The sequence below is a fragment of the Sorex araneus genome, chromosome 7 (genome assembly GCF_027595985.1).
Source record: "Sorex araneus isolate mSorAra2 chromosome 7, mSorAra2.pri, whole genome shotgun sequence".
Classification (NCBI taxonomy): domain Eukaryota; kingdom Metazoa; phylum Chordata; class Mammalia; order Eulipotyphla; family Soricidae; genus Sorex; species Sorex araneus.
Window position 1 is genome coordinate 69,966,920 of NC_073308.1, and position 13,126 is coordinate 69,980,045.

A 13,126-nucleotide genomic window follows, 5' to 3' on the forward strand; every position below is an offset into this window, starting at 1 on the left:
AGCCTAATCAAAAATTTGACTGTAGAGAGGAACAGTGCAGCGTCGTCGGGTGAAGTTCTATGATCAAAACAGTGTGTCACGGGCACAGACGTGCATCAAAGAGAAGAGAAACTACTTACAGGGCAGCGATCATTTCCTGTTTCATTTTACATTTTCTTTTCGCTCAAGAGCTTTTGTCCCTGGCCAGGAGCTGCTTTCAAGCCCTGGGAAAGTCTGTTCCAAATTTCCTACTTGTGGATTGGTTCAGATCCTTTTTAAGTGTGGGCTTTGTTCTCTGAAAAGCTCGGGCAGTTGAGCAACATGCGGCTACTGTTATAAAAAAGAGAGAGAGCGAGAGAGGGGAAAAAAAAAGAGCTGAGTAATGCTGGAGCTTTCTGCGGCTGATGCAAACCTGGAGAATTTGCATCATCATTTATCTGGAGTAAGTTGGTGTGACAGGCAGGAGCTTAAATACAAGCCCACGAGGAGGCTGCCTGGTTTCTAATGACAGCATAGACTCAGCTGCGGCAACAGAGAGAGGAGGAGGAGGAGAGGAGGAGGAGAGGAGGAGGAGGAGGAGGAGGAGGACGGGAGCACCATGACCACACAGGTGTTTCTCAGCACTGATCACTGAGCAGGCAAGGAGCAAACTTTTACCGTCTGAGTTTTCCTCTTGCCTGCAAGGGATCACCTGAAGGTCCCAGCAAGAGACCAGCCGGTCTCAGGAGCAGTAGCCCAGGGTTGAAGTTTGGGGGGGCGTGGGGGTTTGTGGGGAGCATGGTCAGGAAGCCCAGCCTGGCCCGGGGCAGCCTCCTGGCGGGCGGCGCGAATGGGGGGCCGCCCGCCGTGGCCCTGAAGAAGAAGATCACGCTGCTGCGGGGGGTGTCCATCATCATCGGGACCATCATCGGCGCGGGCATCTTCATCTCCCCCCGGGGCGTGCTGCAGAACACGGGCAGCGTGGGCCTGTCCCTCACCGTGTGGACGCTCTGCGGGCTGCTGTCCCTGTTTGGTGAGTGTGGCCTGGGCCGGGGTGGGCGGCTGGCTGGGTGGGCGGGGGGGGGGGGGGTTGCTTGGCTGCTGCAGAGCCAAGAAGTGAGCGCATACCTCAGCCTACCGGCTGATCTTCTGTGTGTGCGTTTGGGGTGCAGGCGCCCCGCACACCCAGGATCCACAGCAGGGGGTGCTGAATGTTTTCCAGCAGGCTGTTCTCTGGCTGACTCAGATGACCCGGTACTGTAACACACGGGCCAGCCCTTGGGTGTGGGCGCGGGCACCTGCTTCAGCTGGGGTGCCCTGGCAGCTGGCATGCTGCAGGAGACCACAGGCCACTGAGTGCTGCAGCTCCAATCAAGGGACAGCGAAGGTTTCACTGGTGGGTGACTGGCAGACCCAGCTGGGGGCAGACTTCTTCAGAGGTTTTGCTCTTGCTGGCCGGTCCCTCATCTCCTCTGAAAGTCTTTGACGTGAAGAGGGCTGCAGATGCCCCAAAGGGTCCTGAGACTGGAAGGGGCTGAGCATATTTCAGACGTTTCCACCCTTTCATCTCTCCCTGGTGCCTAGAAACTTTGGCACCAAGAGGCTGTTCACACCGGGCTGGGCGTGAGCTGGCCCGGTTGGCTCAGGGCTGTTTCCTTCACCTCCGGCTCCTCTGGTCTCCAGGGACATGGATAATCTGTCCCCACATTCCCTGAGCTAAACTGCACAAAATGGGCAGATGAAGTGGAGTGGGATTATGGATTTTTGTTTGCTTCCGAAAGTCTAGTGATTTGATTCCTCATAGAAAGGAGGGAGGCAAATTCCTTCAGGAAAGTCAAATTATTAGAAACCTACCTGACTTGTCCAGGTGATTAGAACTGGTGAGTTGTTATAAGAAAGGGGGGATTTTATTGATGCCTTGGAATGAATGGTTCTAATATATTTGATCTTTGCTGGAAATAGTGGGTTTTAATTCCAAAAGACAGACCTGTTTAATGCAACTCACTTGCTCTGTGGCATTTGGGCCCATTCTAACTTTGTGAGTTTTAGTGTCTGGGTCTGAGCATACCTCTAGAGAGTCTAAATTTCCATCCTTTGGAAGAAGGCATTAGAAAAAGAATCTGCCTTAATAATCCTTATTCAAGAAAGATCTTTAGAGTTACTTTTAGGGTTTTCGAAAGAGTTAGTGATGTCCTCTATGTCCTGACACGTCCATCTAGAGAGAAAGAGAAAATGAGTTGTTTGTCTTAATGACCGTGCGGGCTCCGCTTTGAATCTTTACCACTCGGTCTGTTCAGAGAAAATGAGAGTCTGGTAGGAAAAGCGGGGACTAGTTTCCTGACCCTCCATCCTGGTCTGGGTGCAGCAGTTGTAGGGCCACCTAAGTCCAAGGTTATGGTGACATCATGAAACGGACCACTCTGAGCATTGAACAAGGGATGTGAATGTGTTATCTGAAACTTTAGTTCTACATAACCCTATCATCAAGAAAAGAACGCAGGAAAGGTGAAAGGGGTAGCTAAGTTGAGTTGGTGTTCTTGATTTGGGAGGTTGGGGTGCTCCCAAGGAATGATCAGGAAGCCCGGGGACCAGACCTAAGATTTCTGGCCATCTGGTGGCTCAGAGATGATGCTATACTACTTAGGGGGATGTCCTCCTGGACTGGGGACGACCTGAGTTATACTGGCAGTCCGAGGGGCCCTTCATGGTTATACCCCAAGATGCTTGGGGTGTCATGTGGTGCCAGGAATTGAGCCCAGGCCTGCCATGCACCCTAACCACTGGACTACCTTGAGGTTTTTGAAAGAGTGCTCTGCATTCTTTGCATTAGGAAGTAAAGCAAAATGAAAAAGGCAGAACGATTCCCTTCTCTTAAAACTCAACCCTGAAGTAAAGAGTAAAGAATCTGTATATTTGGTTTACATTTTTTTTTTTATAGTCTGGGTCAATACATTGATTTTTTTTTTTTTTACATTATGCTTTGAACTTTTTTCACTGGAGTAAAATAGGTATATAGCTGGAGACCTTTAAATGAACCTCATTCCTCCAGAACTCAATTTAAACCTGGGGCAACCATTCTGGAGTTTAAACAAAGCAGACACAGGTCTAAGTATTGATTTGTTGGCAATAAATTCTGCAGTACTTTTCAATAACATTTTATATTGGATGCTCTTCTGTGTAACCCTATAACATGGCGGGTCTCCATTAGAGAGTGATTACAATTAGTTACAATTAGTCATAAGTAGGCAAACTCTCAGTGGTTTCCAAATGTTACATCTGCGGGCGTTATTTGAGAATCATTCAGGTTTATGTTAAAGTTCCAAGTTTTCTCGGATCCTGTATTAGCATCAAGACTCTCTTGGTAAGTGTGAGGGTGTCTGGGATTGGCCTGAGTGCCTGTTTTTAATTTGATTGTTTTAAAATGTAATAATCTTCTCAGGTGATTCTGATGATGGGGTAGATAAACAAAACCAAGATTTCACTGAATTTCTGGATTATATTCATGCTGGACAGTTCTACCCAGAGCTTTACTGATGAGTGATCATTTCGCAAGTGAAGTAGCTCCGGGGAAAATCATGCGCTACATTTGAGCACTTAGCCTACGTTAGAACTTCTCACAATATATTTTTCATTCTCAGTATGTAATTGCTCATATTACTAGCATAAACATATTTAATGAACAGAACCCAGCTCTAACCTGGAATCTATGATCACGTTTCTACATATAACTTTATTAGATGAGAAATGAGTTTTCCATTTTACAGAGGAGGTTTGGGGAAGTTATAGACCTTGTTTAAGTTTATGTGACCCAACTTACTAAATTACAAAAGTTTTATTTTATAATCGAGTTTGCTAATACACATAAATGTAATAGCATCTTTCTGTGTGTTTCTTTCAACCACACAAAGCACTTCCCTTCAGAAACATTAAAGAAAAGCTTTTCTAAGAAATAATACTCGAGTCATAGTTATTTTGTTGACAGCAGAACATCCTGAAAATTAAATGAATTTTGCAAAGTCTGGAGTGATAGCACAGCAGGTAGGGCATTTGCTTTGCCCTCGGCTGACCCGGGTTTGATTCCTCCATTCCTCTCGGAGAGCCTGGCAAGCTACAGAGAGTATCCCGCCCGAGCGGGAGAGCATGGCAAGCTACCCATGGTGTATTCTATATGCCAAAAACAGTAACAACAAGTCTCACAGTGGAGACATTACTGGTGCCCGCTTGAGCAAATTGATGAACAACAGGATGACAGTGCTACAGTGACAGTGTAAAGTCTAGCATTCATACTTTTCGGGGGAAATAGATATGTATTACTGTTTTTGGTGTATCCCCAAACCATCATTTCTTAGAGGTATTCGTAATATAATAAGATGAGAACAGATAGGTTTAATTCCTCATCTTGGTGTGAAGCTATGTTCTAAAAATGGGTTAATAGAGATATCTGGCTTTATTGATGTCTGCTCTATTTTCCTTGGTCTGTGTTTGAGATTCAAACTCATCAATAATATATTATTTTAAACGTTTGTCTTTACTCTTTCAGTTTAACTTATGTTGATTGCATAAAATTAACTATTAAATAGAGGGAGTTACAGGATGGTTTTGGTGATACTGGTCAACTATATGACCATTAGTCATCTTGAAATAAGGGTATTGTCCCCACATTTGATGTCATTCCCTCCATGCAACACAAACATCTTTCTGTCAATTCTACTGCTGGATGAGTTTGTTATATTGTTATATTCTCACTGTCTCCTTGCATTGCAAACATTTCACAGGGGCCTTGTCTTATGCCGAATTGGGAACCAGCATTAAAAAATCTGGTGGTCATTACACGTATATTCTGGAAGCCTTTGGCCCATTACCAGCTTTTGTGCGCGTCTGGGTGGAGCTCCTCATAATACGGTAAGAGCATAAATCGAATAATAGGATGAAAAAATAGACCCATTCCTTGTACCCCTCTCTGGCTCAACGTAATTATTTTTCACTTACTAGAAATATGTGTTACACAGCTTTGTAGTGAACAAGTCTAAATCAGGACATGAAACCCATGATGAAATACCTTTGCTTCACGAACATCCATTGTTTTATTGCGGGAGTGAGCTGTTAAGTGGTGCTGAGGAGGCCCTGTCCCTGGGGGCTTGAGGATGCCATGCATCTTAGGGCCTCTGGTGCTAGGGATTACCTGGTACCCAGGCCAACCCTGGTGATGCTTGGGGGGACTCCAGGACTGCACCTGGTAGGTAATACTCTGGGGACCACGTGTTGCAGAAGCTAGAACAGGGTCGACTGCAAGCAAGGCAAGCGCCTTAATCTCTATTCTATATCTCCAACTCCTCTGTGAATTTCCTTCATTCTGATTTTTCCAGCAATATTTCTCCCTTGTCCAATTTTTCAAGTATATATCTTTCCTTATTCTTCCTCAGTTATTTTCTAGGACAAATTCAGGAAAGATAGTGGCTTGAAAGAGTAGGAATATTCAAGACCAACTTTGGTAGATTGTATAATCTCCTAGCAGGCCAGGGGAGACCCTGATGGCTCTCCCCCCTCACCGACCAGCTTCGGTGGTCTCGGGCCGCTCGCCAGGCAGGGGTGGCCCAGGCCATAGGGCAGACGGAGGAGGAAACGAGGGCCAAGCCGGTTGGTTGATCAGTTGCGGTTGGTTATTCCATTCTCCCCACGCGCCTGTTCCAGTCTCTCTGAGCCCCCATGCTAGTCTCATGCTGCCCCTCATTCCCATCCCCTCCTGTCTCTCCCGCTCATCTTTCCATGCTCCATCTTGCTCCCTGGTCTCTCTCCCAATTCCTCCAACTCTCTAGTCTCTCAACACCTCCTCTCCCCACCCTAGCACTCTGGGCCAACACTAAACTCAGTCTGGTAGCAAAATAAACACAAGAAAGTCCTTCCTGACTGCCCGTCAGGCTCAAGAAACACCACCTAGGGGTGTTCCTCTTCTCCTTAGTCCAATAACTTAATTAACATCTTAATATTACTTATTTTTGCATGGACACAATAAGAGATGCATTGAGGTTCATAGGGCAGCTCTCCTGAGAACATCTTGCAACAGACTCAGACTACAGTGCTCAGGCCAGATTAATCATTCCTAACCCTAACAGGGTTCGAATCTAGTTATTACTTTTTGGATGATGACAGAATTTGTCCATGATCATGCTCTTACTTATAGTTAAGCATTATGGCACTTTGGCCAGGTCCATTTCGATGCCAGGGTAGCACATAGCTCACCGCTTTCCCTGGGTCCATTCAGTCCCTTGTTGGGACCCTGCTTTTGGGGTGCCAGGAAGTAAGGGCAGCTGAGGATTAAGTTGAGAGAACAGATGCCCAGGAGATAACTGTCATTCAGAGTCAATTATCTCCCAATACAAAAGCATAGCATTTACTGTCTTCTTGTGTCCATACAAAAAAGACATTGCTCTGAATATACTATGCAAAGGACTGAAGGAGAAGAGAAAAACAATAGTTAGAAGTTAACAGAGCACAAAGAAAGAAGTTACAAATTAACACAAAGGAATGGGAGAACTGTGATGGGAGTAACCCAATAAACCTAAGCTTCCTTGTAGCAAGGCAGAAAGGACAAACCCATGTTATCCTACAGTATATAAGACCTTTTGGTAGACAAGACAAAATGAAATGAGTTGGAATTCCTCTTCTATAGATGATACCACTGAAATCTCTTGACTTCTCATATTGACTTAAAAATTTCAGTGCCTCAAGGCAGAGTGTTTCACCAAGTTCTGTGCTTTGCAGAAGAAGAAACTTGACTGGATACAAATGACTCACTTCTTCTCCTTAAATAAATCAGTGGATTATGGTTGTGAACATCTTTGTTAATCTGACTGTTGTGGGACTATGTTCCTCTTTCTGATTTTCTTGGTCTAAAGTCAATAAAATAGTGCTAAGTCATTCTGAATAGCAAATATCTTTTACTCTCTGGACGACTGGTGATGACGTCACACGGGAAGCTTCGAGTAGCTTAGTTCCTTAAGGCTGCCTGTGCCAATAAGGGTGACTTGTATTTTCTGGTTAGAGTTTGATTGAGATCACAAGAAAAATTCACTTTCACCATAGCTGAGCAGACACATTCAGCTCAGAGCACCTCTGAGCTACACCCTATCACCTGCAGCTAAGTGGCAAATGCAGAAGTGCTAAATATTGACTTAACACTAATCATTATTCTTATAGTTCTAGGAGACTTTTGCAAGAAATTTGAGGGTGGTATTTACTTCTTTGTTAAATCTATTTTTTTAACAATGTTTGCTCTTTACAACTTGTTATAATGAAATAATGTAGCACTGTTGCACTCCTCCCATTGTTCATAGATCTGCTCGAGCAGGCACCAGTAACGTCTCCATTGTGAGACTTGTTGTTACTGTCTTTGGCATATTGAATACAAAATTCTTATTTATCATTATTTCATCATCATTATTCCATTCCATAATGAAATAATGATAAATAAGAATTTTGTTCCTTTTCTGAAATCTGGGATTTTCCTGGGCTCTGCCTGTCCAATCTCTTCTGACAGTTGGAAGCTTTCTTTTCAAAAACCAACTTGAAGCATCACTTTCCCACAGTTAATCTTTCATTCACCCTAGTTTCTGACATTTCTTTGATCTCTTAATTCTTCTGAACAATGCAATCCCTCTTTTCATCTGGCATTGGCCATGATATCTTGTATTCTCACTGTTTTGGCTGTCTCTGTTTTCTTTTCCTAAGCCACAAGCATTTCAAGCATATAAGATCAGGATTTAGGATTTGGAGACATAGTACAAGGGTTAAAGTGCTTGCCTTACCAATCTTAGGGGGAAAATATACATTTCTTTTTTTTTTCTACATATACATATATAAAAAGCACACAAGTCTCAACCTTCAACAACATGTTAGTGATCTCTTACAGAAAGGTTTAATGGTCCCTGGGTGAAATACAACAATCTTCACACTCTTTCGTCTCAGGATACTTTTTTTGTAGCATTTTCAGTGGTTTTTCATAACAAACAATACAAACTATATTATTTCGGTTCTGCTTTGGGGCAGGGGTTGGGGTTCTGGATGCAAACACCCGAAATATGGTGGTGGGAAAGTGTAATAGTGGTGGGATTGGTGTTTGAATATTAAATGTAATCAAATATTGTGAACTACTTTATAAAATAAAAAAAATTTTAAAAGTGCTTGCCTTGCATACAGCCAATTCCAGTTTGATTTCTGGCACTGCATATAGTTCCCTAAGTTCGCTAGCTAGAAGCAATCCCTGAGCACAGAGAGAGGAGAAGCCCCGAGCACTGCAAGGTGTGCTCTTCACAAAGAAGAGTTAAAAGGAAACGAATATCAGGGCACGCACGTTTCATAACTCCACACTACTTCTTTCAGTGCCTAATGATCATGAATATTCATTTAGAAGTAGTGGCTGAATATTTATTTATGCTTATACGAGTGTAAATACTTATGTTCAGCTTTCAAAGGAGTACTCTGAGTATGTGTAGTTTGCCTTGGACAGTGGGATATGGGGTTTTAGATTAAAGTAGATTTGAACCCCACTGCCACCCCCATAATTATGTACCGTACGTGTGGCTAGTGTTGATGTGTGGCTTTAAGATGAGGTGACCTTTCTATTTGTAGTAGTGCATATGTGACACTCCTTCATTGATTCATTTATTTCATCAGTTGCTACTGAATGGTGAATGGCAAGTTAAAGAGATCTCAAAATGAGTCATAATTTCCAGTTCCGTATAGTTGACCTTAAGTGTTACTTTAATTGTAAGAGAGATAAGATATGGTGTTTTGGTGTGCATGTATTGACCGAGGAAATCATCTAGAGAGATATCCTCAAAGCTTTTATAGTGATTTCATGTATTTGTTTGTACTCACTCATATTGCTCTAGTGGTCTTTCAGATAGAGTAATGAATTTTTTTAGGGGTGACAAGATACCCAGACACTTAGCTCTTCTCTTCCATTATCAGTGTCCCCCACTGCTCAAACCCTTACCTTTAAAACTGCCCTTCAGACTACGTCACTCTTGCCAGAAGTTATCTGTAACACACAGATTTTAGGGAAAGAAATATCACCCCTCTAGTACATTGCAGAGGTCATTAGGTTGAATTTACACTTTCACTCCAGCTGCGGTATTTATTGGGTTGCTATTCTATGATACACACTTTACTAAACACTAGGGATAAAACCATGATGAAGATGGACATTGTCTTGAACACAGAAAGCTCAGAGGCAAGCAAGGGGAATAGTTATCAATCAAGAAATCTCACCAGTGAACATCAAGTTGCTGTTTAGGCAGTAAAAACAGTGAGGACTGGGATTCAGAGAGAATGTCAGTGGCAAGAGAGGTACTCATACAGCAACTGGGAGAAGCTTCCTTGGACAAAGGAAGATGAAGGAATTAAAAACAACTTGTCCCTGATTTGACGAAGTTCCAAGAAAAGATGATTCAGATCTTTTTATCGGGAAGAGACGAATGGAGGAGATAGGGAACACTTAGACCAGATGGAGCCTTGCATGGAAAGATCTGGGCACGTGTGTGCATGTTTTGAAAGCATCAAAATGAGATGATTAGATTTTAATTTGCACATCAAAACATTTATATAGGATGGAGGCCAGGAGGAATGTTCTCGTTTGGGGGAGGAAGCAAAGTTCTCCAGGAAAAGAAAAGCAGGAAAACGATGAGCCTGCTTAGTTTTAGCAGGTCAAGGTTGGAACATAAAGAGGGTGGAACGTAAAGACCATCTAGGGATGGAACATGGACTCCACGAAGAAAAAGAGTAGCTGAGGGGAAGATTGCCAGCAGAAATTATGATTCCACAGTTTACTAGGAGATGTGCATTTATATGTATATCCTTAAACTTACATGATGTACAATCTCCTAATAGAGATATGTGAAAAATTATAGACTAGTTTATCTGTTTTACACTATCCCCAAACTCAATTCATCTCCTTGTATTTTTTTCAGTTGTATAAAATTATACAATTATATAAACTTTAACTTTATAACTTATACATTGTATCTAAATATTTTCATGTGACAAAAATCACTCGACTCTTCCAAGTTTTGTGTAGGAGAATTAAGAATAAAATACCAAATATACTAGCTTCTATTTGCAAAGGATGCTTAATAATAATTTTTTTTAAGTTTTATATTCATGGTTTCTGACTATGCCTTGATTCATTGGTCTGTTAAATGGGTCCTTTCATGCTATGTGTGAGTCTCATTGCTGACTGAGAAAGAAGGTGCTTCCCTGGAGGCCCAGCTCTAACCAACTAGACTTTTAGAGAAAAAGCTCAAATGTGGGAGATCAGGGACAGAGCAGGTGGTACCCAGTCCCTGCTCCCTGGGACAGGCAGAGGGTTCAAAGCTGGCCACCAAAGGTTCTGGGCATTATTTGGAATATCTATGAAAGTTTGCTGACACATTCTACTTCTCATGTTCCTGAGGCTAAGTATTGTGGTAGGTCACTGAAGGCAGAAAACATTTAGTGAGGATGCTATGGATTTTTCTCCTAGTTAACCTAAATACGCTTCTTCTCTGCCCCCAGCCCTGCAGCCACTGCTGTGATATCCCTGGCTTTTGGGCGCTACATTCTGGAACCATTTTTTGTCCATTGTGAAATTCCTGAACTTGCCATCAAACTCATTACAGCTGTCGGCATCAGTGAGTATCCTGCGTGCAAAGGTGGAAAAGAGGGGGAAAGACACACACAGTTTGGAGACAGTTTCTTCAGACAGTTCCCAAACTGTCCTTTTAGCTTATAGTTCTTTGCCAAGTATGTTAGAAAAACCAAGAAAACAATGAGGATTTGGAATAATCTCTGATAGTATGCTATGTTGTCAGTATTGAATCGGGTCAAGAGATTATATGTTTCATCTTTAAAAAAGATATTGGCTCTGGGGCTGGAGCAATAGTACAGCGGGTAGGGTGTTTGCTTGGCACGGGACCGACCTGGGTTCAATTTCTGGTATCCCATATGGCCCCCCGAGCACTGCCAGGAGTAATTCCTGAGTGCAAAGCTGGGAGTAACTCCTGTGTATCCTTGGGTGTGACCCAAAGAGAAAAAAACACAAACTTTTAAAAAAAAGAGTTCTAGAAGATGGTGGTGGCCACGTGGGTGTCGCTGCCATCTCCCCCGCAGAAAGAAAGGGTTGCGAGAAAAAATCCTTGCCCCTCCTGCGCGGCATGGGGTTGTGGCTCAGTTCACAGTCTAGATGCATTTCTGTAAGAAGCCGCTGGGTGCCAAAATGGGTTAGTAGACCTCCCAGATCATAGCCTTTAAGGAGCAGAGGGACCGTGTCGTGCGCCAGTGCTCCGGGTCTCATCTGGGCCCAAAATTATACATTTAATATACAGATTCAAATTGGAGCTTTCCCCAAAAACTTTACAGATAAAAATTTCAACAAGAAGGCTAAGATTCTCTCTGAAGTGGAAAACACTCTTTGCAGTGACGTGGTGCACAAGACATCATGGGGTGGGGGTGTTACTGGCATGCTCTCCACCCAGACGAGATCTGGAGCAGCCTCGCAGGAAGCGGCCCCTCTGCTCCTTAAAGAGTATGATCTGGGAGGTCTACTAACCCAGTTTGGCACCCAGTGGCTTCTTATAGAAATGCATCGAGACTGTGAACTGAGCTAAAATATCAGAAATCCAAAACCACGCGGCCTCTGTTGTGGCCACGCGAGCTCATATAATCTTCATTCTCAGCAATGGAAAACAAATTATCAAATGATGCCTTTTCAGCAGGTTTGATTGTTGGGGGAAAACTCCAAATAATAATAGTGATTTCTCTGTTAAAATATTGAATGTATTCAAAGTATAGAGAGAATAAAGTGAAAATCATTAGCCACTCAGGTGGAGGGGTGGGTGTGGGGGGTATATCGGGGTTCTTGGTGGGGGAACAGGTGCACTGGTGAAGGGATGGGGGTTTGATCATTATATGACTGAGATTTAAACCTGAAAGCTTTGTAACTTTTTTCACAGTGATTCAATAAAATAAAAATTAAAAATAAATAAATAAAAACAACAAAAAAAGAAAAATGTTATGGGCTGAAGAGATAGTACAGATTAGAGGCACCTCTTTTGCATGTAGCCAACCCTTGGCTTGATCCTTGACACTGCATGTGGTCCATGAGCACTGAGTACAGAGCCAAGGCTAAGCACAGCCATGTATGGCTTCCCAAAATGCTGAAATGTTTCATGCATGAAAACCTACCACATTGTAAATCACAGTGCCTAAACGAAAATAGAATTTTAAGAACTCCTGTCTAAGAATGTGTTTAATTTTGGAGGGTGAAATTAAATATCTCTAATGAAAGAAGCTCCATCAATGTCGTTTTTCAGGTTGTCTTTGGACCATACCTGGCAGTGCTCAGTGCTTATTCCTGGGTCTGCACGCAGGAATCACTTATGGTGGGCTGGACCATGTGGGGTGCCAGAGATCGAACCTGGGTTGGCTACATGAAAGGCAAATGCCTTTCCTGCTGTACCTTCTTCAATGCCATGTTTTTAGACAGCTTTAATAAGTATACTTAAACAATTAAAGAAAAGCAGAGGAAAAGGACGAAAAGTAACTTTTCTGATAAAACAGTAACTGCATAAAAAGAGAGGTTGAAGGATGGAAAAACCTCATATGGAACTTTTGAATTAGAAGTTTTCCTTTGGTGACTACCCTGAATTTTACAACCCTTCAGTCCTGCTGGAGTGATGTTGACACCTTGGGTGTGTTCAGTGCTTTTACATTTTATGGCTGTAGCTGTTGTCACTTCCGCAAGGAGATATTGAGCAGCTGATTATCATGATGTTAATATCATTTCAAGATACAATCCTTTATTGAGAGTTTCCTTATGGCTTGCAAATTAGGAAGTGCTTCATTTTTATCAGAGGACACTGTGATGGACATTTAAAAAAATGAAAAGAAAAGAAGAGAGGAACATGCACTAAATTCTGTTAGTGATAGGAAGCAAATAGGATTCTTTCAGTAAGAGTCCAGATTCTAGGCCTTCAATGACCAGGTAAAATGCAGTAACTTAGTTCTCAGGCTCACCCAACTCGCAGTTTTAAGAATCAATACCATTACAGTTGACTAAATCTGAACAACTCCAAGAAGTCCTGTGCTTCTTAGCAATCTCTGAGTTGCATGCTCAGAAAGCATTTGTAGCTAG

At 42.8% G+C, this 13,126-nt stretch overlaps 1 protein-coding gene across 1 annotated transcript in view; it reads left to right on the forward strand.

The window, feature by feature from the left end:
• Positions 1-302: 302 nt before the first annotated feature.
• Positions 303-13,126, forward strand: part of SLC7A11 (solute carrier family 7 member 11) — an 84,451-nt gene continuing 71,627 nt past the window's right edge. Inside the window, exons 1-3 of the mRNA XM_004606271.2 lie at positions 303-991; positions 4,734-4,860; positions 10,510-10,625. Of these exons, the coding sequence (XP_004606328.2) occupies positions 757-991; positions 4,734-4,860; positions 10,510-10,625 (478 nt within the window). The 5' untranslated portion in view covers positions 303-756. The remainder of the gene's footprint in view (positions 992-4,733; positions 4,861-10,509; positions 10,626-13,126) is intronic.